General features: G+C 40.1%; 1 protein-coding gene across 8 annotated transcripts in view; it reads left to right on the top strand.

Moving 5' to 3' along the window:
* Positions 1-25424, top strand: part of LOC125461742 (gamma-adducin) — a 254847-nt gene extending 229423 nt beyond the window's left edge. For 7 of the 8 annotated variants that reach the window (XM_048550862.2, XM_048550861.2, XM_048550863.2 and 4 more), the window contains 5 exons: positions 10461-10580; positions 11509-11598; positions 13042-13165; positions 15525-15608; positions 22589-25424. In XM_048550862.2, the coding sequence (XP_048406819.1) occupies positions 10461-10580; positions 11509-11598; positions 13042-13165; positions 15525-15608; positions 22589-22860 (690 nt within the window). In that variant the 3' untranslated portion in view covers positions 22861-25424. The remainder of the gene's footprint in view (positions 1-10460; positions 10581-11508; positions 11599-13041; positions 13166-15524; positions 15609-22588) is intronic. The other variant, XM_048550867.2, reaches the window with a different exon arrangement.
* The last annotated feature ends 2042 nt before the right edge of the window (positions 25425-27466 follow it).

Below are 27466 nucleotides of genomic sequence, written 5' to 3'. Positions count from 1 at the left end.
CCTATGCCTGCGTCCAAGTCATTTATAAAAATGACAAACAGCAGTGGTCCCAAAACAGCTCCTTGAGACACACCACCAGTAACCGGACTCCAGGCTGAATATTTTCCATCAACCACCACGCGTTGCCTTCTTACAGAAAGCCAGGTTCTAATCCAAACTGCTAAATCTCCCTCAATCCCATGCCTCTGTATTTTCTCCAATAGCCTACCATGTGGAACCTTATCAAAAGCTTTCCTGAAGTCAATGTACACCACATCAGCTGCCCTACCCTCACTCACATGCTTGGTCACCTTCTCAAAAAACTGAGGTTTGAGAGACATGAACTGCCCTTGATGAGTCCATGTTGACTATCTCCAATCAAATTGTTGCTTGCTAGATGATTATAAATCCTATCTCTTATAATCCTTTCCAAATCTCTTCCTACAACAGATGTAAGGCTCACAGGTCTATAATTACCTGGGTCATCTCTACTGCCCTCCTTGAACAAGGGCACAACATTTGTTATCCTCCAGTCCTCTGGTACTAAACCTGTAGACAATGAGGATCAAGGCCAAAGGCTCCGCCACCTTCTCCCTAGCTTCCCAGAGAATCCTCAGAAAAATCCCATCCAGCCCAGGGGATTTATCTACCTTCGCACCTTCTAGAATTGATAACACCTCCTCCTTACTAACCTCAACCCTTTCAATTCTAGTAGCCCGTAACTCAGTCTTCTCCTCTACAATATTCTCCTTTTCCTGAGTGAAAACAGATGAGAAATATTCGTTTAGCACCTCTCCGATCTCCACAGGGTCTACACACAACTTCCCACTTCTGTCTTTGACTGACCCTATTCCTACCCTAGTCATCCTTTTATTCCTCACATACCTGTCGAAAGCTTTAGGGTTCTCCTTTACTCTACCTGCTAATGTCTGCTCATGTCCCCTCCTTATTCTTCTTAACTCACTCTTTTTAATCCTTCCTAGCTGATCTGTAACTCTCCATCACCTCATCTGAACCATCTCGTCTCATCGTCACATAAACCTCCCTCTTCCACTTAACAAGAGATACAATTTCTTTAGTAAACCACAGTTCCCTTACCTTGTCATTTCCTCCCTGCCTGACAGGGACATACCTATCAAGGACACGCAATATCTGTTCCTTAAACCAGCTCCACATTTCGATTGTCCCCCATCCCCTGCATTTTGCTAACCCATTCTATGCCTCCTAGGCCTTGCCTAATTGCATTATAATTGCCCTTGCCCCATCTATAACTTTCGCCCTGTGGCATGTTCCTATCCCTTTCCATCGCTAAAGTAAAATAATCGAATTATGGTCACTCTGTCCAAAGTGCTCACCTACCACTAAATCAAACACCTGGCCTGGTTCACTACCAAGTACCAGATCCAGTGTGGCCTCCCCTCTTGTCGGCCCTTCGACATACTGAGTCAGGAAACCATCCTGCACACATGGGACAAAAACTGATCCATCCAACGTACGAGAGTTATAGCATTTCCAGTCAATGTTGGGGAAGTTAAAGTCTCCCATAATGACCACCCTGTTCATTTCACTCCTGCCCAGAATCATTTTGCCAATCCTCTCCACATCCCTGGAACTTTGCAGAGGCCTATATTTTAAAAAAAAACTCCCAACAGTGTGACCTCACCTCTCCTGTTTCTGACCTCAGCCCGTACCACCTCAGTAGATGAGTCCTCGTCAGAAGTTCTTTCAGCCATTATACCGTCCTTGACTAACAAAGCCACACCTCCCCCTCTTTTTTTTATCACTTTCCCTGACCTTAATGAAAGACCTAAACCCTGGAACCTGTAACATCTATTCCTGACCCTGCTCTATCTATGTCTCTGAAATGACCGCAACATCGAATTTTCCCAGAACATTAGCTGGTCCAGCATATAATGCTACTGCACCACCTCTTCCTCATTAGCTGCCTAGTTCATACATGTTCCCTATATGCCTGCATGCCTCTAAACTGTTGTGTGACTACTTTTCTGAATGTACTAGCCACATCAGCAGTAACTGAAATCACAAAGTTTAGTTCTATAACTTAAGGCTTTAGTTTGTGTGGCTCATAACACTTGCTGCATGTGTCCATCCAAGTCATGTGAAACATCCCCATGCCTCTACATACTGCCGTAACTTGACCTTATTTTTGTACTTGTGTTCTCCTGTGATGGTACCTTGATTTTTTTTTCTAAACTCCACTTTCTTCTTCAGCTTTTCAAGTCTTTGAAGTGGCTACAGATAGAACCTCACCAAACTCGCACTGATTCCATTCTGTCCACTGTAATCCTTGCATTGCACTAAACCACTTTATTCTGTTGAGCTTCAGATGAGTCAAGCATCTGGCAGTTACAGACCCAATTTAGAGCAGGTACTTAATGGCTGATCTCTCCTGCAGAGTTCTTGATTAGTTCTACCTAATCTCAGGAAAAAAACACTAAGTTAAAAGCAATAAATTTAAATAAGATGCCAGTTGCAAGCAAGCAGTGCTTAAAACAAGAAACAATCCTTAAAACTGCAAAATACACTCCCTTCCTCACCAAACTTGCAGTCATTTTACTCTGTCCCACATAGATATGATATTTTAGTTTTAACAAATGGGTTAGATGTTAGGAGCACCAAATGTAACAAACTGGTTCGTCTGGGTAGAATTTACATGTTCACATGAGATCAGTCGATTTTAGCACACTAGTATCCTTTCACATGTTAAACATACATCTTTGGCTGACAATTGCTACAAGTTCTGTAATATGTATGATTTGACTTAATGTCAAATTGACTTTGACAAAACAGTGACGTTGTTTTATTAGCAGCCAACAGAATGCATTTTGCAAGGAAGAGGAGTCTTTATTTGACTGGTTTAAAAATGAAAAGATGTTTTACCTGATGTTTGTTAACTATTTAGGTTCTTCTTGATCCTCATGATTTAGATCATAGAGATTTAATCAATTGTGAATAGAATTCTCAGCTTATCCATTACAGATTGTCTGTACAAATTTATTTGATAGTTCGATTAATTCACCTTCCAGAATCCTGCTCAAACCCTATCATTTGTCCTTGCAGGCTCACTTAATTCTCCATTGTCCGGTATTGGTATTGGAATTGAAAATCATCTTCCTTGTATCCAGTATCCTGCACCCAATCATTTACTTTGTCCAACTGTCTAGAATTCCCTCTCTCAATCTTTCTCTACTAGCCTGGTATCTAATTTCCCCTTACCTATCATTTTAGTTTGTAAAAATTCAAGTTGCTGAAATGGCATTCTTGGAGTGTGATTTTTGGCATTCATGTTAGTACAAGCATTATTTCTTCAGATCTTGGAATGGTGAGGTAAACATTAAAATCGAATTGGTCACAGTTGCTCCAGGTTACACCCAGTATTCCACCCAAAGCCTTAAACTGCATCTATTTTTCTTTTAGTTCTGTCAGTCTGTTTCTAGTTAAAGTTGTACCTTCAGATTTGCACTTGGCAATAGGATGACTTAAATAAGAAATAAATGAAATCAAGTTCTGGAAACACAGCTGTAGTGCCCTAAAATATTTTCAATAGCTCCAATTAGCTACAATGTTAAACAGCCAACAGAGGTCATTTAATTTGTGTTTTTAGGTATGATTCTCATTAAGATTGTTTAAGCAACATAAATGCCCATAACATTAACTGCAGTCGCCCTAATTCTGGTAAGAGACATCCACAGTAACTGAAAATCTAGCTAGATTGTTCAGCTTACAGATCCTTTAGGTTAGCAATATGAGGAAGCCTGTGTTTTCCTGTGAGACCCAGATCTTGTACAAATACTTTAGATGAAATTTGATCATGGTACAATTCACAAATGTGGTTTAGTGGAAAGAATTACGTTTGGTGGCAAGAGGTTAGGAAGTTTACTGTTTAGAAAATCCCAACAATGTAGGAAGCATGGCAAGAAGACTAGTTTCTCAGTTAGTTTACCAACATTTTAACTTGTAGAATTTGTACAGGACATTGTGAAAACTGTTCACAAGTCCTTTTTTCATTTCATAAAGGAAGAGGTAGTTAGAACATAGAACAGTACAGCACAGCACAGAACAGGCCCTTCAGCCCACAATGTTGTGCCGACCATTGATCCTCATGTATGCACCCTCAAATTTCTGTGACCATATGCATGTCCAGCAGTCTCTTAAATGACCCCAATGACCTTGCTTCCACAACTGCTGCTGGCAACGCATTCCATGCTCTCACAACTCTCTGTGTAAAGAACCCGCCTCTGACATCCCCTCTATACTTTCCACCAACCAGCTTAAAACTATGACCCCTCGTGCTAGCCATTTCTGCCCTGGGAAATAGTCTCTGGCTATCAACTCTATCTATGCCTCTCATTATCTTGTATACCTCAATTAGGTCCCCTCTCCTCCTCCTCTTCTCCAATGAAAAGAGACCAATCTCAGTCAACCTCTTTTCGTAAGATAAGCCCTCCAGTCCAGGCAGCATCCTGGTAAACCTCCTCTGAACCCTCTCCAAAGCATCCACATCTTTCCTATAATACGGCGACCAGAACTGGACGCAGTATTCCAAGTGCGGTCTAACCAAAGCTTTATAGAGCTGCAACAAGATCTCACGACTCTTAAACTCAATCCCCCTGTTAATGAAAGCCAAAACACCATATGCTTTCTTAACAACCCTGTCCACTTGGGTGGCCATTTTAAGGGATCTATGTATCTGCACACCAAGACCCCTCTGTTCCTCCACACTGCCAAGAATCCTATCCTTAATCCTGTACTCAGCTTTCAAATTCGACCTTCCAGAATGCATCACCTCTCATTTATCCAGGTTGAACTCCATCTGCCACCTCTCAGCCCATTTCTGCATCCTCTCAATGTCCCGCTGCAGCCTACAACAGCCCTCTATACTGTCAACGACACCTCCGACCTTTGTGTCGTCTGCAAACTTGCTGACCCATCCTTCAATTCCCTCATCCAAGTCATTAATAAAAATTACAAACAGTAGAGGCCCAAGGACAGAGCCCTGTGGAACCCCACTCACCACTGACTTCCAGGCAGAATATTTTCCTTCTACTACCACTCGCTGTCTTCTGTTGGCCAGCCAATTCTGTATCCCAGCAGCTAAGTTCCCCTGTATCCCATTCCTCCTGACCTCCTGAATGAGCCTACCATGGGGAACCTTATCAAATGCCTTACTGAAGTCCATATACACCACATCCACAGCTCGACCCTCATCAACTTTTCTAGTCACATCCTCAAAAAACTCTAAGGTTTGTGAGGCATGACCTACCCCTCACAAAGCCGTGTTGACTGAATTTGATCAAGCCATGCTCCTCCAGATGGTCATAAACCCTATCCCTCAGAATCCTTTCTAACACCTTGCAAACGACAGACGTGAGACTTACTGGTCTGTAATTGCCGGGGATTTCCCTATTACCTTTCTTGAAGAGAGGAATTACATTTGCCTCTCTCCAGTCCTCAGGTACGACTCCAGTGGAGAGCGAGGATGCAAAGATCTTCACAAGTGGCGAAGCAATTTCATTTCTCGCTTCCCAAAGCAGCCGAGGACAAATCTGGTCCGGGCCTGGCGACTTGTCAATCTTAACGTCTGACAAAATTTTCAGCACATCAGCTTCCTCTATCTCTATCCATTCCAGCATGCACACCTGCTCTTCAAAGGTTTCATTCACTACAAAGTTCGTTTCTTTCGTAAAGACAGAAGCAAAAAACTCATTAAGGGCTTCCCCTACCTCCTCAGACTCCACACACAAGTTCCCTATGCTATCCCTGATCAGCCCTACTCTTTCTTTGACCATTCTCTTATTCCTCACATAAGTGTAAAATGCCTTTGTGTTTTCCCTGATTCCTTCTGCCAAGCCTTTCTCGTGCCCCCTCCTGGCTCTCCTCAGACCTGTTTTGAGCTCCTTCCTTGCCTGCGAGTAATCCTCTCTAGCTGAACTTGACCCTAGCTTCCTCCACCTTATGTAAGCTACCTTCTTCCTTTTCACGAGAAGCTCCACCGCTCTCGTCATGCAAGGTTCCTTTATCTTACCCCTTCTTGCCTGTCTCAGAGGGACATATTTACTCATCACTCGCAACAACTGTTCCTTAAACAGTCTCCACATGTCTATAGTTCCCTTACCATGGAACAATTGCTCCCAGTCCATGCTTCCTAACCCGTGTCTAATCGCGTCATAGTTTCCTCTTCCCCAATTAAATATCCTCCCATTTTGCCTAATCCTCTCCTTCTCCATAGCTATGTAGAATGTGAGGCAGTTATGGTCACTATCACCAAAATGCTCTCCCACCACAAGATCTGATACCTGCCCCGGCTCGTTTCCGAGCACCAAGTCTAGAATGGCCTCTCCCCTCATCGGCCTGTCAACGTACTGCGTTAGGAAACCCTCCTGAACACACTTTACAAATACAACTCTATTCAAATCTTCTGCTCGAAGCAGGTTCCAATCAATATTAGGATGGAACATGTTGGTAAGTATCAAAACTCAAGCTGTTAAGTTCTGAACAAACATTCTCTTGAAATGGGTGAGGGACAGTTTTACACACAGCGTACATTTTTCTTCACAGATTTTTCCCAGATTGCCCCACTTGTTAATATTATTTGTTTTCATGCAGTTCTCCATCTGGAGGGTGGGTCAACATGTTATGTAATTCCCCAAAGCTTCCACCAGCAGTGCTTTCCAGTGTCTCAAGTGCCAGAATACATCATTTCAGACAGCAGACTGGACAGCGTAGGTTGTCTAAGTACAAACAAAATTCATTACTCATGGCAATTTAATTGAATGTTGGCTAAGACCTAGTTCCAGATGTATAAACTTCTCCTCTTAACGTAATAATGATTTCTGGCTGCAGCTATCCTATTTTCTGTGATATGAGACTTTAAAACATAGGAGTAGTTCATTCAGCCCATCTGTTCTGCCATTAATTTGAGATCATGATCATTTTCTTATTCATGGAATGTAGGCGTTGCTGGCTGGCCAGCATTTATTGCCTGTCTCTAGTTGCCCTTAAGGTAGTGGTGTGCTGCCTTCTTGAATACGCACCGATCTACATCAACGGAACTGTGATTGAGTGGGTGAAGAGCACCAGGTTCCTCTGACAATAACTGACAACCTGTCCTGGACTTCCCACGTATATGTGACAGTCAAGAATGCCTTCTCTTCCTCATGCAGCACAGGAAATTGGCCATGTCCACAAGGTCCCTCACCAACTTCTACAGATGCACCATTGAAAGCACACTGTCCGGGTGCATAACAGCCTGCGAAGGCAACTGCTCTGCCCAGGACCGCAAGAAAATACAGGTGGTGGTGTGCACAGCCCCCATCATCACGGAAACCAACCTTCTGATCACAGCCTCCATTTCCACGGCTGCAGAAAGGCTGCCAACATCACACCCTGGTAATGATCTCCTACAACCTCTTCAATCAAGCAGAAGATACAGAAGCCTGCACATGCACACGAGAGGTTTGGGAGCACTTTCTTCCTGGCTGTTACTAGGCTGATGAATGGACTGTCTAGCCTCAGATAAACCTGACCTACTAACGTTGATCTCACCTAGTGCACTCCCTGTGCAATGTAACCTGTATGCCTCTAAGTCTTTTTAATCTGTACATCCTTTGCCTCCAATGAACTGCCTGTATAGCTCAAACCAAGGTTTTCACTCTATTTCGGTACAAATGACAAATAAATTAGTCAATTATTGTTGTCCATGTGCTGTAGGTAGATCCACAACGCGCTTAAGGAGAGAATTCTAGCATTCTGACCCAGCAATGGCGAAGGGATGATAGTAAATTTCCCAGTCTGGACGGTGAGTGAATTGATGAGGAACTTGCAGTTTGTGGTGTTGCCATGTATCTGCTGCCTTTGTCCTTCTGGGTGGAAATATTTGTGGATTTGGAACATGCTGTCAAAAGATATTTTGTGAATCCATGCAGTGCCTCTTGGAGACAGTGGGAGTGGTTGCTTGTAGATGTAATGCTAATGAAGCAGACTGCTGTGTTCTTGATGGTGTCAAACTTCTTAAGAGTTGTTGGAGTTGCACACATCCAGGCAAATGGGGTATATTCCGCCACACTCCTGACTTGTGCCTTGTAGATGATTGTCAAGGCTCTCAAGTCAGGAGGTGAATTACTTGCTGCAGTATTCTTTGCCTCTGTCCTGGTCTTGTAGTCACCGTGTTTGTGGCCAATCCAGTTGAGTTTCTGGTCGATGATAACCCCAAGAATATTGATAGTGGGGGATTCAGTGGTGGTAATTTCATTGAATGTCAGGGGGCGGTGGTAGATTGCCTCTTATTGGAGATGGTCATTGACTGGCATCTGTGCAATATGAATGTTATTTGCTACTTGTCAGCCTAAGCCTGGATTTTGTCCAGGTCTTGTTGCATTTGAACATGGACTGCTTCAGTATGTGAAGAGTTGCAAATGGTGCTGAACAATCATTGACAAACAACCCCACACCTGACCTTATGTTGGAGGGAAGGTCATTGATGAAGCAACTGAAGGTGGTTGGGCCTAGGACACTACCACGAGGAACTCTTGCTGACATGTCCTGGAGCTGCAATTATTAGCCTCCAGCAACCATAACCATCTTCCTACGTGCCATGTATGACCCCAAAAGCAGAAAGTTTACTTTCTGTTAAACATGGATTTCAGTTTTGCTTGTGCTCCTTGACACCACACACCATCAAATGCGGTTTTGATGAGATGGGTTGTCATACAGTCCTCACCTCTGGAATTCAGCTCTTTTGTCCATGTTTGAACCAAGCTGTAATGAGGTCAGGAGCTGAATGGCCCTGGTGGAGGCCAAATTGGGTGTCGCTGAGCAGATGCTATCTATTAGCACTGATGATACCTTCCATCACTTTACTGATGATTGAGAGCAGACTGGGGTGGCAACTGACCAGTTTGAATTTGTCCTTTTTCTGGTGTACAGGACATACCTGGGCAATTTTCCACGTTGACTGGTAGATACCAGTGTTGTAACTGTACTAGAAAAGCTTGGCTAGGGAGACTGGCAAATTCTGGAGCACAAGATCTGACAATCCTCATTTCCACTTTTCTGACATTTCCACATAATCCTTGAAATCCTAGCTGATGAAAAATCTAAGTTAGTACATTGTATGTAGGAACTGAAATTGTACTCTCATGTCTGCATACCTACCTCACTGACTGTGCTGTATGTGCTATTGGATTACATCACACAGAAAAATCTAAATGCTAATTAAGAAAAATAGTGCTGCTGACTTGTTCTGTATCATTTGTTTGCAAATACTTCTCCCTCCTCATGAGCCTGTCTTTTAGCTGTAAGTCCTTTTCCCATATGTTCCCCACAATCTTTTGTAATGTCCTATCAGTGTTGAGTATCCTGAATCCTCCAGTGCCACCATATTTCATTCTATTCCACTTGTGTGCCACTGATTAATTTCATTAGCTAGCCCCCACCACCAAATTTCCTGAATATTATTACCAAGAGTCAGTCTTGTTCCTTCATGTAATGTTAAGAGCCCTCTTAATCATTTGATCGAGCTTAGCACATTATAACATGAAGGATTGTCAACAACGCAAGATTCCTTTCAGTGTTGCTGGATAGCCAATGGACAAAATACTTCGGTCACTACATACCCATTAAGACTATTAAGGTTCACCAAAATAGGTTGGCCCCTAATACATTGGGAATTAGTTGTTTGTTGCAAATGCCCATACGCTTTCTGGTTCAGTGACCAGTCAGATACAAAAAGGGAAATTGAGGCAATGAAAGGCTAGATTGAGAGGGGGGTGGGAGAATAAATAATTCCTTTTTAAAAAACAATTTTCTTTTTAATGTACAATAATTAAAATTTAAAGAAATACTTCATACTTATTCTCTCACTAAAAATTAACATTCGTATCTCATAGAATCTGTGTGACAGTGAAGAAGATATACCACATTATTAAAGGCTTAGAGTGAAATGGACCAGACCTTTGGTGAATTTTAAGTGTGGGTGAAACAAGTTTATGCTATTTAACGGATAACAGTCTCTTAGTGAGGCTCTGTGGTAATGCAGCTTTTAGAAGAGAAGAACATCTCAGACAGAAATTTCCTAATTTCTCTATTTCATTACTGAAATAACTCCATGGAGGCCAGTAACCCATCATCAAAACATCCTTTATTTACACATCGAGAGTCCTTGACACTGACCCAGCTTCCTCAGAGCAAGCTGTGAATGAACAGGATGTCTGACACTCCGGTTCTTATCTGTCTGCCAGGACTCCCTGATTGGACCAGATTAACAGTCCCAACGAGGGAACTCATTCTAAGAGGTCCACCTGGCTGAGCTCATTACAATCAATAAAACAGCAAATGTGGAAAACAGTCCTACTTCATTCAATTATTGGAGTGCTGCCAGACTTGCCTCACTTTGACTGCAAAATGTGGTCTATTATTTTTCTAAGAATTATGTAGATATTTTAACCTTTTTTTTCCTCCAGTGGAAAAAGACAGACAATACGTCAAAACAAAGTAGTGGAACACCAATCAAGATAGAAGATCCTAATCAGTTTGTTCCATTAAATACAGATCCCCGGGAGGTCCATGACAGAAGAAACAAGGTAAATCTTGTGGCAGTATCTGGCTTCATATATGAAACCTTTTAGTTTTTGTTTTGTACTCTCTTAAAACAGTAATCTCTGTTTTTAATCAATTTGTTCAGACATGTTATAACCCATCTTTGGAATAGATCTTGAACCCAAATCTTTTAGCTCAGCGGAGGGGCACTACCACTGTACCACAAGAGCACTCTTAAAACCTTAACCTGTTGTTCAGTGGTCCAAGTGGAAAATATATATTTCAGTTGTTGAAATAAGAAATATGTTGAATTCATTTATGTGCATTATCACCAAGTTGTACATTGTTCATTGACTATTTTATTTTGATAAATTCATCTAATGTTCAAATATTTTCGTAAACATAACTGAAGAACCATTAAGTGAAGCTACTTTCAATGAAAGTACTTTTACTGCTCCCAACGTTACCTGTATGGGAACCTACATTTTGGATGGCATGGTCCAGTGAAGCAAAGTGGGGTGACAACAAACACACTGGAAATCAATGAAGTGGCATAGCTACATAGAAAGCACAAATTGAGAGGATAGGAAGTATGTTAAAATAGTTACTTGCCCAGGCAGTATTTGTAAAATTCTCTTTAATTTGCATTTTTAAATAATGTTCTTCATATTCTTTGATTCTATTTGTGGAGAATTTGGATTTGTCATATTTGTATAATGTGTACAGTTTGCTGTTTCCTCAGTTTCATGTATTCAAGGTGAAAAGTTCTTCCAAAAGCCTTTGAACTTTTCAGGATAATGTCTTCTAGCCAATCTGCCTGAAGCCAGATGGTTTTAATTGAAGGCAAAAGAATTGCACAAAGCTCTTTGATTAGGTCAAAGCTGTTTTATATTTACAGTAGTGTCATGCCTCCTACTATACACAACTATATACATGTCTGAACTAAGGACCAACAAATTATTTTTGTTACAGATTCGTGAGCAGAATCGATATGACATGAAGACTGCTGGGCCACAGTCTCAATTGCTGGCTGGTATTGTTGTAGAGAAGAAAAGTGCCCCGGTAACAGTTGTATAAAATATTTAATTCTGTATTTTTTTCTTTCATTGAGTGGTTTATGATTTTACAAATAGTGACAGTTCCCATCGTTTAAAACATCAATATTTAAGGTTGAACCACTAACAACTACCAAAAGATGGAACATTAACCGGATTTGAATGATTTCTGCAGCAATGCCAATTATCTTAAAGACTGATCAGTGTCAAAGAAGCATGTTTACTTTCAAGTGATTGAGATGACTAGAGTGTGCTGTGCTAGGCTTTTTTTAAGAATATTTTTTGTAAAGAAAGGAAGAAAAACCATCTTGAAAATGTTTGTGAGTGACATGCATTTCTAGTAGAATCAGGTGAAACTATTCAGTATTTATAAATTTGGGCATTAATCAAAGGTAGACAGCAGAAACTTGTTAAAGACGAACCTTGTTCAAAAGATTTGATAGATTTTTGTAGAACTGGCTGAAATGTTGTAAGCCCTAGAAGTCATTGTTGTCTCTGTTTGTTGTTAAGATGATGATTTGGATTTGGAGACAGGAGCATATTCTTAAAATTTTGATGGAAAAGTGACATGTTGCGGTTAAGAGGTTGCAGAGAAGCAATGCAAAGAGATCTTTATGTTCTCATGTATGAATTGCAGGTTAGTAGGCAGATACAGCAAGTAGGCGGAAAGCTAATAGAATGTGATGGTTTATTGTGAGAGGAATTGAATGCGAGAGCATAAAGGTTCTGCTTCAGTTATAGAGGGTATTGGTGAGACCATGTACAAAAAGTACTGAGATAATAAAATGTGAGGCTGGATGAACACAGCAGGCCAAGCAGCATCTCAGGAGCACAAAAGCTGACGTTTCGGGCCTAGACCCTTCATCAGAGGTCCGCCTCCCCCTCTCTCCCTATTTATTCCAGAACCCTCACCCCAAAATAAAAATCTCTGATGAAGGGTCGAGGCCCGAAACGTCAGCTTTTGTGCTCCTGAGATGCTGCTTGGCCTGCTGTGTTCATCCAGCCTCACATTTTATTATCTTGGAATTCTCCAGCATCTGCAGTTCCCATTATCTCTGATACAAAAAGTACTGTACTGGTCATCGTACTTACAGAAGGATGTAGATGCATTAGAATCAGTTTACTAATACCTAGAATGGGAGAATTTCCTTATGAGGAAAGACTAGACAATTAGTTTAATGCTATAGTCATTAATATTGACATGTCCTTAGGTGATTTTGATGATATTAATTAGTTCAGTTAAAGTCATACTTCTACATTGCCCTCACTGTGAAAGGAACTGATTTTATCATTATGCAGGAGACAATTCACTATCATTAGTCATTTACTACAAAGTTAAAATCAAACTATAGGAGATGCTGTGAAATTTGAGGATATTGTGATGAAGTCAAAATTCTCTGCTGCTCAAACCTAAAATTTTGTAAATATATTTACCTCCCATCCTGTGCAGCTGGAAATTAAAGAACTGGAAGATCAGTTACCACCAGGACCGCCAAACCCATTCAGTTACCTGAATGAGTGTGAATTGGAGGAATACAAAAGGATAATTGAACGGAAGCAACAAGGATTGGATGGTAAAATAAATTGTTTAAGATGGGGAAAAAATTGATCAAATATACTGAAAATTATAAATCACTATTGTATTATGGAGAAGGAAATAAGTTGTATTCTAATAAATTGAAAATAATGACCTCTTGTGGTTAAAGCTAAATGCTACATGTGAACTTTAATCTTAATAGCTATTTGTTTTTGTGGGTTTTTTTAGAATTTCATTTGGACCCTAACATATGAAATATCATCCATATCCACAATAGCTGTATTCTTCTTAAAGTGTTGAAGCTGTTGATGCTTTGTTCATGACATTTGAAGTTACTAAGTGTGTGCAAGCCAATAATACCACAACCCATTATTTAAAATTGGGATTTACATTTTTAGACAGCCTGTGATTAGAAGCCGGTGTAGTATTTTCTAATTTTTCAGGTTTACCTACATAGTTCTTCAGTTGAAATTAAGCTCCCAGAGGCTTGTACGAGGGTTGTTCTAGAACTGTTTTTTTTCCCATTGTGGATAAGATCACCTCGGAAAAGCTCTTCCTTTGCTTTCTCTTTAAAGAGGAGTGATATCACTTCGCTTGCAGTGAAAATGTTAGCTCTTTCGACCCAAAAATTAATTCTATGTCCCTGCTACAAGGTATTGGAACGTGTTTGAAAAATGATATATTTGATCAACATGCATCAACTTAAAACCTTTCATGACACTGTTTGCAGTTTCTTGGCTATCGGACAGGAAGGGTTGTATTTTTTAAAGATTATAATTGTGAGATTTGAGAAATGATGAAAATAGATCAGTTTTAGACAAGTTTTCTTCAGGGGAATACATGTTCCCACCTTTAAAATGCATATTTGTTTCATTATAAAAATTCATTTCATCTATTCTGTTCCCTTTTATTGTCCCAGTACTGAAAATTTGTATTCCTTGTTCCCTTCATTTTACTTTGGGTTTCAGATCTTTACTTATTTCTAACATGCAACAAAACACCTTGGATATCCAAAATAAAAACCAAAAGAACTGCAGATGCTGTAAATCAGAACTCACTGTTCTGAGGAAGGATCTCTGGACTTGAAACATTAATTCTGAATTTTTCTTCACAGATGCTGCTAGACCTGCTGAGGTTTTCCAGCGACTTCTGTTTTTGTACTTGGATATCCTATTGTATGGACAGTTGTACCAACTGCCCCAAATCATGTTTCAACCAATCCTAGAAGCTAAAAGCCAAGCACTGTCAAAAATAAACAGATTTTTATGGCCCAGATTCTTGATCTTCAGTGAATTGCCTATTCTAAGCTGGAACAACAAGAGAAATACAACAATTGCTTTGTGCAAATCTTGTTAAGAGAAGAGGATAAAATAGTCACAATAGAATATTTCCTATTGCTAGCCACATCCATGTTGAACAGATAAACCAGAGTTTGGTTGTTGTACATGCCCAGTTCACTTCTCTTTTTTTTTCTCTTCCCCTCCTTGCTCAGCAGCTTGTTTTACAGTTTAGGCTGACTTGTGAAGCATGAACATTTGAGCATTGTAATAGAAGGCTCTTAGCTCCTAAAACAATATTTGGCATGAGTCACTAGCATCAAGATCAACGTTCCATCTGAGCTGTGCACGCACACAACTGTTGAGAGGATTTGGCACGCCTATCACCATGCTGGTACCATTTGCAGTATTGATTTTCTGGTTCTGGAAGTCACTATCACAAATGGACTTCTGAGGTCTATGGAGTAAAAAAGAAAAATCACAGCAACGCTCATCAGGGCTTCAGAATATTTAAAATTAATTTTGTGTCGATCGTTGTCATATCTTGCATCCAAATGATAGTTAAAGAAACAGATGGAGCTTGTTCAAACTTGTTTGCTGGATATTGTAGATAACTAAGTGTGAGGCTGGATGAACACAGCAGGCCAAGCAGCATCTCAGGAGCACAAAAGCTGACGTTTCAGGTCTAGACCCTTGATCAGGTCTAGGCCTGAAATGTCAGCTTTTGTGCTCCTGAGATGCTGCTTGGCCTGCTGTGTTCATCCAGCTACACACTTTGTTATCTTGGATTCTCCAGCATCTGCAGTTCCCATTATCTCTATGGTATATTGTAATCTGCTTACTTTTTTGATCAATTTGTTATTCTGCTCAGTTTTACATAGTTCATTTATGAAAAGAAAGTTGCTTTCTGGTATTTTTCATGAACTCCAGCATTTCGTATTCCACAAAGCAAATTAGCAAAATTAACCTTACCATAATAAATTGCTATTGTTGGCTTAGTGCTTTGTTTTTGTAAAGAAAATATATTTTAGTTTGTACTAAAAAAAGCATCATGATATGTTGCACTGCATGTGGTATTTTAACATCATTTGAATAGAAAAACTAACTCCTCTTCTACAGATACTGAACAGGAACTAACATCAGATGATGGTTCTGCATTATCACCACCTCAATCCCCACAAGGCATACCAGCAAAATTAGAAGGTGGGACACTAACTGTAGTTTCTTATCCATTTGCTTACTCTTTTAGCATTTGTCTCAACCTTTTACATATTTCTGTTTGTATTATTAGTATAGTATCTTAAACATCTACATACCATCACATGAAGATTGTTTTAATATTTTTAAATATGAGCGCTTGCTTTTGTACTGTGCTGTATCTCCTTGTGGTGCATTATTGACTTAAGTAATGACACAGATCTTTTTTCATACTGATATATGATATAGGGTGGGCATTGAGAGCCTTCTTCCTCGGATGGTGATGGCTAGCATGAGGGGTCCTAGCTTTAAATTGAGGGGTGATAGATGTAGGACAGAAGTCAGAGGTAGTTTCTTTACTCAGAGTAGTAAGGGCGTGGAATGCCCTGCCTGCAACAGTAGTAGACTCGCCAACTTTAAGGGCATTTAAATGGTCATTGGATAAACATATGAATGATAATGGAATAGTGTAGGTTAGATGGACTTCAGATTGGTTTCACAGGTTGGCACCACATCGAGGGGCGAAGGACCTGTACTGCGCTGTTATGTTCTATGTAATTCAGAAACAATATTAACAACTTCTATAGGCATGGAATTCTTTATTTGTTGTAAATGTCCATTCTCCACACTCTTCCCCCCCCGCCCCCCGCCAACCACTCCTCCAGAATTGATCCAAGCTCAATAAGCATCATACTCTTTATCATTCAAACATACTAGAAGAACAAAGAACCATACAGCATAGCAATAGGTCCATCAACCCTCCAAGCCTGCGCTGACACATTTTTCCCTTCCATATTAAAACTGTGTTCACTTACAGGATCCTTAGTCCTCTGTTTTCTTCCTATTCATGTACTTTTGTAAATGCTGCTCTTGAAAATCTTGCCCTGCACATCTCTTTTAAACTTTCCCTTCGCACCTTCAACCTGTGTCTCCTAGTAACTGATCCCTCTACCCTGAGAAAAAGCCTCATGCTTTCCACTCGAACCATACCATTCATAATCTTATAAACTTCTATTAGGTCACCACTCAACCTCCAGCGTTCCAGTTAAAACAAATCCAATCTATCTAACCTTACTTCATAGCTGAAGTGCCAACCACCCACCCCCATCCTTCATACCAGGCAACATCCTGGTAAACATTTTCCGTACCATCTCCAAAGCATCCACATCCTTCTGGTAATGTGGTGATCAGAACTATATGCAATATTTCAAGTATGGCCTCACTAAATTCCTGTTAAACTGCAGCGTAACTTGTCTATCCTTATACTCAGTATATCTACCAATGAAGGCTAGTATGCAATAGGCCTTTTTTCACTACCTTATCTACCTGCACTGCCACCTTCAGTGATCTGTGGACTTGCACACCCAGATCCCTCTGCATATCAACACTCCTAAGGGTTCTGCTATTCACTGTATAATTTTCACCTGTATTCGATCTTCCAAAATACATCAGTCATTCGTCCGGAGTAAACTCCATCTGCCATTTTTCTGCCCATGCCTCCAACTGATCTATATCCTGCTGTATCCTCTGACAATCCTCCGCACTATCTGCAACTCGACTAATCTTTGTATTATCCGCAAACTTAATTAGATCAGCTACATTTCCCTCCAAACCATTTATGTAGACCATGAACAGTAGCAGTCCCAACACTGATTTCTGTGGAACACCACTAGTGACAGCCCTCCATTCCGAAAAGCATCCTTCCACCGCCACCCTCTGTCTCCTGTGCCGAAGCCATTTCTGTATCCATCTTGCCAGCTCACCCCAATACCATGTGACTTCACTTTTTGTACCAGTCTGCCATGAAAGACCTTGTCAAAGACTTTACTGAAATCCACATAGACAACATCAACCTCTTTTCTCTCAATCATCTTCATCACATCCTCAAAAAAAATTCGATCAAGTTAATGAGGCATGACCTCACTTCCCCCCCCCTCCAAAAACCATGCTATATGTCACTAATGAATCCACTTGCTTCTAAATGAGTATACACCTTGTCCCTGAGTATCTTTTCCAGCAAGTTTCCCACCACTAATGTCAGACTCACAGGTCCGTAGATATTAGGTTAATCCCTGCTACCCTTCTTTAACAATGGGACAACATTGGCTATTCCCCAGTCATCTAGGACCTCACCTGTGGCCAAAGAGGATAAAAAGATGTCTGTCAATGCTCCAGCAATTTGTTCCCTTGCCTCCCTCTGGGATAGATCCCATCAGGACCCAGGGACTTATCTACCTTAATACTTAACATCATCAGTGAGCCTCTGATGAAGCGCAGGTATTATGTCCTGCTTTCTATTTATCTGGTTAGGTTTCCTTGGGTTGGTGATGTCATTTCCTGTTCTTTTTCTCAGGGGGTGGTAGATTGATTTGGAGCCAATGTGTTTGTTGATGGAGTTCCGGTTGGAATGCCATGCTCCTAGGAATTCTCGTGCGTGTCTCTGTTTGGCTTGTCCTAGGATGGATGTGTTGTCCCAATCAAAGTGGCATCCTTCCTCATCTGTATGTAAGGATACGAGTGATAGTGGGTCATGTCGTTTTGTGGCTAGTTGATGTTCATGTATCCTGGTGGCTAGCTTTCTGCCAGTTTGTCCAATGTAGTCTTTGTCACAGTTCTTGCAAGGTATTTTGTAGATGACGTTCGTTTAACGCAGGAAATGACATCACCAACCCAAGGAAACCTAACCAGATAAATAGAAAGCGGGACATAACACCAGCGCTTCGTCGGAGGCTCACTGATGATGTTACCTAGAATGGTGACGAAACGTCTGAAAATGAACCTTCCAGCTCAGCGAGCAAACTCACACCCAGAACCTCAACCTGAGCTTCAAATCTTCTCAAAACTCGCTACCTTAATACTTTTTAAGATGCACAACACTTCCTTTTTAATGGCAACTTGGCTTAGAAATTCGTCACTTCCTTCCCTGAGATCATCCTCCACTTATCACTTCTCTTCAGTGTTTACCAACACAAAATATTCATTTAGGAGCTCACCTACCTCTTCTGGCTCCATAGATGGATTCCCTCCTTTGGGGTGGACGCTAGGAAGTTGTTTCCGTTAGGCGGGGAGACTAGGACCCGTGGGCACAGCCTTAAAATTAGAGGGGCTAAATTTAAAACTGAAATGAGATGACATTTCTTCAGCCAGAGAGTGGTGGGCTTGTGGAATTCATTGCCACGGAGTGCAGTGGAGTCCGGGACGTTGGATGCCTTCAAGGCAGAGATCGACAAATTCTTGATCTCAAAAGGAATCAAGGGCTACGGGGAGAGTGCAGGGAAGTGGAGTTGAAATGCCCATCAGCCATAATTTCAGTGGCGGAGTGGACTTGATGGACCGAATGGCCTTATTTCCACTCCTGTGTCTTATGGTCTTTGTCCTTGAGTGGGCCAACCCTTTCCCTGGCTACCCTCTTGCTTTTTATATAAATATGTATAAAAGGCCTTGGGATTCTCCTTAATTCTGTTTGAGAACAACTTTTCATGACCCCTTTGCGCCCTTCTAATCCTTGTTTAATTTCTTTCCTGCTCTCCTTATATTCTACAAGGGCTTCGTCAGTTCCCATTCTCCTAGACTTTATGCATGCTTCCTTTTCCTTTCTGACCAAAGGGTCATAACATCCCTGGTCATCCAAGGTTCACGTGACTTGCCATACCTACCCTTCATTCTCGCAGGAACGTGCCGCCCCTGAAGTCATAGCAGCTGCTGTTTGAAATACACCCACATGCCCAATGTAAGTTTACCTCAAACTGCTGCCTCCAAAATTCTCCAGTTCCTGCCTAGTATTGTTGGAGCACATCTTCTCCCAGTTTAACATCATCTTCACCCAAGGACTACTGTTATCCCTAGCCATGAGTATCTTAAAACTCATGGTATTATAGTCACTTCTCCCAAAATGCTCTCCCACTGAAACTTCACGCACCTGGCTGGGCTGATTTCTCAAAACCAGGTCCAGTATAATGCTGCTTGGCCTGCTGTGTTCATCCAGCCTCACATTTTATTATCTTGGAATTCTCCAGCATCTGCAGTTCCCATTATCTCCAGTATAACCCCTTCCCTGGTTGGACTGTTTACATACCGTGTCAAGAAAATCTCCTGAATGTTCCTCAAATTCTGCCCTATCCAAGCACAAAGTGAGTCCCAGTCAATATAGGGGAAGTTAAAATCACTGCAGCAACTCTGCTGTTTTTACATCTTTCTATAATCTGTCTACGTATTCTCTCCTCTATCTCCCGTTGGCTGTTGGGAGACCTGTAGTACACGCCCATCATTGTGGTTTCACTTTTCTGATTCCTGAGTTCTACCCATATTGCCTTATTGCATGAGTCCTCTGTGGCCTCCCTCAGTATAGCTGTGAGATACTCCTTTACTGTTAATGCAACTCACCCATCCCTTTTACTTCCCTTTCTATCACACCTGAAACATCTAAATCCTGGCACGTTCAGCTGCTCCTCTTTCAGCCAAGTCTTTGTAATCGCAATAAGGTCATAGTTCCAAGTACTAACGAAAGCTCTGAGTTCATCTACCTTGCCTGTTATAATTCTCACATTGAAACACATGCATTTCAGACTACCTCCCCTGCTCTTTTCCGCGGTGTCACCTGTCTGTTCTTGTTCTTAGACATGTGTTCTGCATCCCTCAATTTCTGTATCTACAACCCTATTATTTGCATCCATCCTTAATTCCATTTTGGAAATAAATTGTCTTGCATTCTTTTGTTTATCACAACTTATTTATTGGAAATACTGTAATTCACTTAAAGGCCAACAACACACCAGACTAAGACAGTTAATATTCTGTTTTTATCATTAGTGTGCCTTCTTGGCGCATTCCTCAGAAAATAACCACACATCAACTATGTATTCTCCCCTTCCTCATGCAGTCACACAATTTTGTTTACTCTGATATATCAAGGATAGCATTCTAAGACCACTTTCATTTTGTACAGGTGATTTGGAAGGTTTTGGTAACATTGTGGTTATGTTATTGACTTAATAATCTAGTATCCAGTAATAGTCTGTTGATATGAATTCACATCCTTATGGCATAAATCTTGAATGGGGGAAAGAAATTAGTATCAGTAACAGTAATCACGTAACTACCAGATTGTTTAGGAAAACAAAATGATTCATAATATGCCCTTGAAAAGAAAACCTTCATTCTTACATTCCAGACCTAGATCAAATTACACATAGGTTGGTAGAATGGGCAGCCATGTGGTAGAAGCACATTGATACAAGAGGAACACTAATATAAAAAAAAATGAAGATCAATATAAATTGAAGGATCCAACACTTGGGCGGGTTCTTGATCAAAGAAATCTAGGGACATGTGCACAAATTGTTGAAGGTCATAAGTGATCTGAAAAGAGGCATAGATTACAAAGTAACACATTCTGATTAACTCTTATAAAACACTGGTTTCGACTTCAGTATGAATACCATGGCAGTGTCTGGGTACCCCATTTTTGAACGTGAAGGCTTTAGAGATGTCTGGAACGTTTCACATCAGATTCACTAATGACATGTAAGACATGTTTGGCTGTTCTGGAGCTGAAAAGATTGTGGGGGGATATCATTGAGGCATTAAGAATGATGTTCAGTTCAGAGATTCAGATTTTCCAACACCAAACCTGAACATTTATGATAAAATGATCATTGTCTTCAAAATGTACCCCCACTGACACTTAATCCACTTGGCCCAAGTCATTTCCAAGGACCAGGCCTAACAATACATCCTCCTTTGTTGGACTGCTGTAGCAAACAATCCAGGAACACTTGCCCCTGGCTGCCGCTTAAAGTAGCAGTACCCTAGTCAATATTTGGGTCATTAAAGCCCCCCTGTTATAATTGCTGTACAGTACTGGCATTTCTCTGTAATGTGCCTGCAGATTTGTTCCTCTACATCTTTTCCATTCATTGGTAGTTTTTAGACTAAAACAGAGCAATGTAGTTCTTCCCTTTCTATTCCATAGCTGTATCCAAATTGACTCTGCCCTCGAACCCTCTGAGACGTCATCTTTCTGAAGCACTGTACTGTACTCCTTGACCAACACTGCTGCCTTTCCCCCTTGCCTTTGTCTTGCTATCTTTCCTGAACAACTTGCTCAGAAATATTTAATAGCCAATCTTGTCCTTCCTTGACCCAGGTCTGTCACCACTACAACAACATAATTCACATTGATCTGTGGAACTCCCCATGCTCATTTACTATGTGCATTGAAGCACATACATATTAACTCTGTTAAACTCTGGACTTGTCTTGGAAGTCAGAGTAGGGGAGAAACTATCTTTCTACTTTCATGCTTGCCATCTATTCTCTTCTAATAATCTTGTTTCCCACGCTGTGTCAAGTTACTTTAAAGTCTTCCGATTGGGCATTAGCAAAATGCCCTGCAAGAACCTCCGTTCCATTTCGGTTCAGGTATAACCTGTCCAGCTTGTACAGGTAGCATCCTCTTCCTCAGTCTGCCTCAGGAATCTAAAGTACACCTTCCTGCACCATTTTTGCAGCCATAGATTTATTTGCTTAATCCTGTTATTTCGGGACTCATTGCACTTGGCACTGGAAGTAATCCAGCGATTACTACATTTTCGGTCCATAGAATAAGTGGTATTACAACAAGAAGAACAATCTGAAGTGATGAGATCAGATTCAAACATGACTTTCAAAAGGCAATTAGATAACACCTTTTTAAAAAGGATGCAGGGAAAGAGCCAGGGTGTGAGATTAGCTAAATTGTGCTTTAGCCTGCACAGGCTTAAAAGGGCCTTCTGTCCTGTAACTATTTAATGATTATGTGATTGCCTTTTGACTTGCTGAGTCATTTCAGAGAATAATTATTCAGTTGGCAAAGTTGATTTCAAGGGTGACATTTGTCAGCTTTGCCAGTGACGCCCACATTCCATGAATAAAAGAACAAATCAAAAATATTTTAAGACTTTCATAATGGATTATTAAATTCTTCCTTATTGATCTTTCTGCCTCAGAAAACAATGTGCCAGCAGTGGTGGTGAATGGAGGAAAGGAAGATGGACAAGCTTTAACAGAAGATGTGACAAAACGTATCAGCCAATTAACAACCAGCACTGTGGAAAGTGTGGAAATTACCATCAACACAACAGAAAAGATAGATCTGAATGTCAGTGACACCCTTTCACCTGAAGGGTCTCCTTCAAAATCACCCTCCAAGAAGAAAAAGAAATTCCGTACACCATCATTTCTGAAAAAGAACAAAAAGAAGGAAAAGGTGGAAGCCTAATTTGTATGCAGGGATGCTGCACAAATGAAAATGCTGGTCGGATATGTCAGTTTTGTATGCTTGATATTGACATGTCCCTCAGCTAAATGTGCTAAATGTCAGTTAACTGTGCACTGACCTAGAATACAAGAAAAGGCCAAATCTATATAGGGGGTATTAATATGACATCAAAACATTTTATTGCAAGTTTGTTTAGTAATTAACTTTTTGCCAAAAGTAAATCACGTTCTAGTGAATTCTAGACTTGGAACAGTTATACTGTGGAATTCATTTTGATCTTTTTTAAAAACTCATCTCATTATATCCGCCAAAATGTGGAATTTTATACATTTAAACACAGATGATTTAATCCATTGCTGACAAATTTCTATATTAAATTTTTAATACTATGAAATAACTGTTACTAGCATGCAATACAAGGGTCTAAAGACAGAATAAAGAATGCCTGACTCTAGTATACTCAAGTTGTATCAGGCATGTCATAGTTTTTATATTAGTGGACTAGATGAAACAAAACTGGAGTCATGTCAGTAGTGTTTTTTTTAATGCTTTACTGCACTTTTTGGTGATACATAACTTACTAGCAATTTAAATCCTAAGTGAATCCGTGAGGTAACTAAATGAAGGAGAAATGATGCTACCAAAAAGGAAATGGCAAGGTGTGCAACAAGAATAACTTTTGGGGAAAGGATTGAGATTCTAACAAAGTGGTATTACGGCAGTTGACTTTTTTGGGGGGGAGTGGAAATGTGGCTCAATTTGTAGAGACATTAAAAGGGAAAACGGCATGAAAATAACATTTTAGATGCATGATCTAAAATTAAGCTAGATCATAACACCAAAACCAATGGCTGCATGTTCCAAGTGACCCAACTATTTTAATTGCTCTATTTTTTTTAATCCCCTTGCTGTCTCCTATTTTAAGCCCCCGAGAAGTCTGATGATATGAAATAAAATGCCTGTTTTGGAAGAATGGCACTATATCTTGGCTATACCTTATGGTACTTGATTTTGTTAGCCAGTAGGTGTAACCTGCTTTCTTGGCATTCCCACTGATTCACCTATGAGTTGGTTAATACTTAGACCTCTGAAGAAATCTGTGCCCCATAAAGTTGGTTTCCCGAGTTTAAGACTGATATGAAAACAGTTGGCTCTGTGTCTGATTTTCAGTGAATTTAGCCTGTAGGATATTAGTTACTTACACAGATTTTTGAATCAATATTTTGCAAATATCATGTTTTTTTGAACAAACAGCAGCAATCAAGAGAATTTCCTTTAAACTATATTTTATATGTTCTCTTGTAATGGGTTTGCCATAAAATTATTTCTAATGTATTATGGAATGTGCAGATAAGGCTTTTATCTTGTTGAAAGACAAATGATCAATCATGGGTGCATTCAAACTGCAATTTAAGTTGCGATCACAAATTTGCTGTGTACTGTTCACTTTCTCCTCCTTTGGTGTGGACATTTATGCTACTGCTAACAAAACGATGAAAGTGAGGAAAAGGCATTTTTTAGTCTGATTAGATGTTTCAGAATACAAGGTATTTTTGTAAGCGTCAAAACTATAAAATAGTTTCTCCATTTTTTGCACCCCTATGTTTTTACAGGAGAAAGACCAAGACTTCTGTTGCTAATATTTTTACAAATAGTTATCTTTTCATGGCAACTGCCAACAAAAGATGAGTAAATTTAAAGAAATGTTTGATTCACAAGTTACAATGAGAGAAAGCCACTACACGAGCTGTCAAAAAGAATAGATAAATTAAACCACTAGCATTGGGGTCTGTGATCAGAATCCCAATTAGTAATGTGAATGGAAGTTTGACTCTGAATTTAATGTATGTTGATAAATGGAATTGAAGTAGTTGCAAGATTTGAGGAGATGGGGATTGGGCTACAGCAACGCATCTCTGAAAGGGAACAACATGTCAACACTAAAGAATTACTGGAAAGATTAATAATTAAACTTTAGCTTTAAGAATTGAATTTTTTTAATTAACTGTTTAAGTAGTGATTATCCAAGCTATGTGCTTTTGGTAACTTTTCTGTTGGGGGGAATTACTGTCTATATAATTCATGCAGCTATACATTACTTTACTTTAAATTGAGTTAATTCATCTGGTTAGCACCATAAACACGTGCAACAACCCATTGTCCTGTGGAAAATGCTTAACAAAGTTGCTTTTAATTGTGTAGCAAATCAATGTAAAATCCACAAATAAACAGTATTTTTTTGATGTGGAAATTCAGTTCCCATTTTAGACATCTATCATTTGCATTGTGTACTAGATATTTTCCAATAACCTTATTATCCAATTAAGCCCTAATTATTTGATATGGTGTCCTTTTAAATTATATTCTGACAAATTCCATTGCTTTCTTATATTTTTGAAATTCTATAAAGCATCCAAATCTTTGGAGCATTTCAAAGTCTGGAATCTGCTTATTGAAGAATGTAAAATAAATGGCACTCTGTATAGTAGCTTACTTGCTTTATGAAAAATTAAATACCTACATATATAAAGACACCAAAAATTGTCTTATCTTTGCTTATTACAATCAAGCTAATGGGATAAACTGATTCTTGTCCCACTCGCCCACTGGTAATAAGTTTGGAATTTAAAATTTTAAGAGATAATATTGCCACATCTGTATCAGTGTGTATATAGCTCAACATCAGAAACAAATCAGGTTACTTATTTAAGAATTAAGCAACTACTTTACTGCAAAATAAAACATTGTTTGAACTGCAAATGTATGCAAGTATTCATAGCATCTCAACCTCCCAGTCTGGGTTAAAAATTTACAGAACCTCAGTCACACATCAGTTAAATACAGAAGAACAAATTAGCACATTACCAGAAATGTTTAAAAGTCACTTTTTCCACACCAGGTTTGGCATAAGAATTTCTTCCTAGATCAGTTATGACTGGTTTTCCTGGAGACAATAGTAATAGAATCTGGATTCTCTTTTAGGAACTTTCACTTGGGAGAATGATGTTTTCTATTGGATTTTCAACTCTAACTTAGAGTTTCCGAGAAAAAGAGCAAGAGCAAAGGTATCGCTCCTGAGGCAAATTATCTTAGGATCTCTTGATCTGTGTTCAAGTCTAATATTTATTGTACCTACAGACTGGGTCATGTACCTCCTCTCCGAATGTGTTGCTGACTTGCTATCTCCACTCAAGCAGCTTACTCCTTCTAAAATGCAACATTGGCTACTGCAGTAGCCAGTGACTTATGCTTTGCAAAGTTCGAGATGTGTTCAGTTATGTTATAAAATTAATTCTTTGCATAACACACTCATAACACTTCTATCCTTACAAGAAATGAAACATTATCTTTTTGACACCCAATAAAGAAAGGACAATAATAAGCAGCAAATACACACCTGTTGATTCTAAAATCAATAACTTGTGTTATTTACATTTTGGGATTCAGGTAATTCAGCCCAAGGTTAAATTTTGGACAGAGCATAGTCATCACATTAGAACTTCAATTTTGTTTTGGCTGAACATCAATTTTGTTGAGATTCTTGAAGAGTTCCTCTCTACAAAACCTAGCAAGATCTCCAATTTATCTTGCCAAACTGGCTTCATTAAATACCTGGTGGTGCCCCCCTCAGCTGATTCCAGCCCCATCCTTAGTACTTGTCATTCATTATGTATTTCTGGGATGAGCGCTTCACTGGCTGGCCTCCATTTTCTGCCCATCCCTCATTTCCCTTGAGGGTCCCTTTGCAGTCAACACAGCTTTGTGAGGGGCAGGTCATGCCTCACAAACCTTATCGAGTTCTTTGAGGATGTGACTAGAAAAGTTGATGAGGGTCGAGCTGTGGATGTGGTGTATATGGACTTCAGTAAGGCATTTGATAAGGTTCCCCATGGTAGGCTCATTCAGAAGATCAGGAGGAATGGGATACAGGGGAACTTAGCTGCTTGGATACAGAATTGGCTGGCCAACAGAAGACAGCGAGTGGTAGTAGAAGGAAAATATTCTGCCTGGAAGTCAGTCGTGAGTGGTGTTCCACAGGGCTCTGTCCTTGGGCCTCTACTGTTTGTAATTTTTATTAATGACTTGGATGAGGGGATTGAAGGATGGGTCAGCAAGTTTGCAGACGACACAAAGGTTGGAGGTGTCGTTGACAGTATAGAGGGCTGTTGTAGACTGCAGCGGGACATTGACAGGATGCAGAGATGGGCTGAGAGGTGGCAGATGGAGTTCAACCTGGATAAATGCGAGGTGATGCATTTTGGAAGGTCGAATTTGAAAGCTGAGTACAGGATTAAGGATAGGATTCTTGGCAGTGTGGAGGAACAGAGGGATCTTGGTGTGCAGATACATAGATCCCTTAAAATGGCCACCCAAGTGGACAGGGTTGTTAAGAAAGCATATGGTGTTTTGGCTTTCATTAACAGGGGAATTGAGTTTAAGAGTCGTGAGATCTTGTTGCAGCTCTATAAAACTTTGGTTAGACCGCGCTTGCGTCCAGTTCTGGTCGCCCTATTATAGGAAAGATGTGGATGCTTTGGAGAGGGCTGAAAGGAGGTTTACCAGGATGCTGCCTGGACTGGAGGGCTTATCTTATGAAGAGAGGTTG

This window comes from Stegostoma tigrinum, chromosome 20 (assembly GCF_030684315.1).
Source record: "Stegostoma tigrinum isolate sSteTig4 chromosome 20, sSteTig4.hap1, whole genome shotgun sequence".
Taxonomy (NCBI): Eukaryota; Metazoa; Chordata; class Chondrichthyes; order Orectolobiformes; family Stegostomatidae; genus Stegostoma; species Stegostoma tigrinum.
Note: the sequence above shows the minus strand (reverse complement) of the source record. Positions and strands in the feature narration are given on the sequence as shown.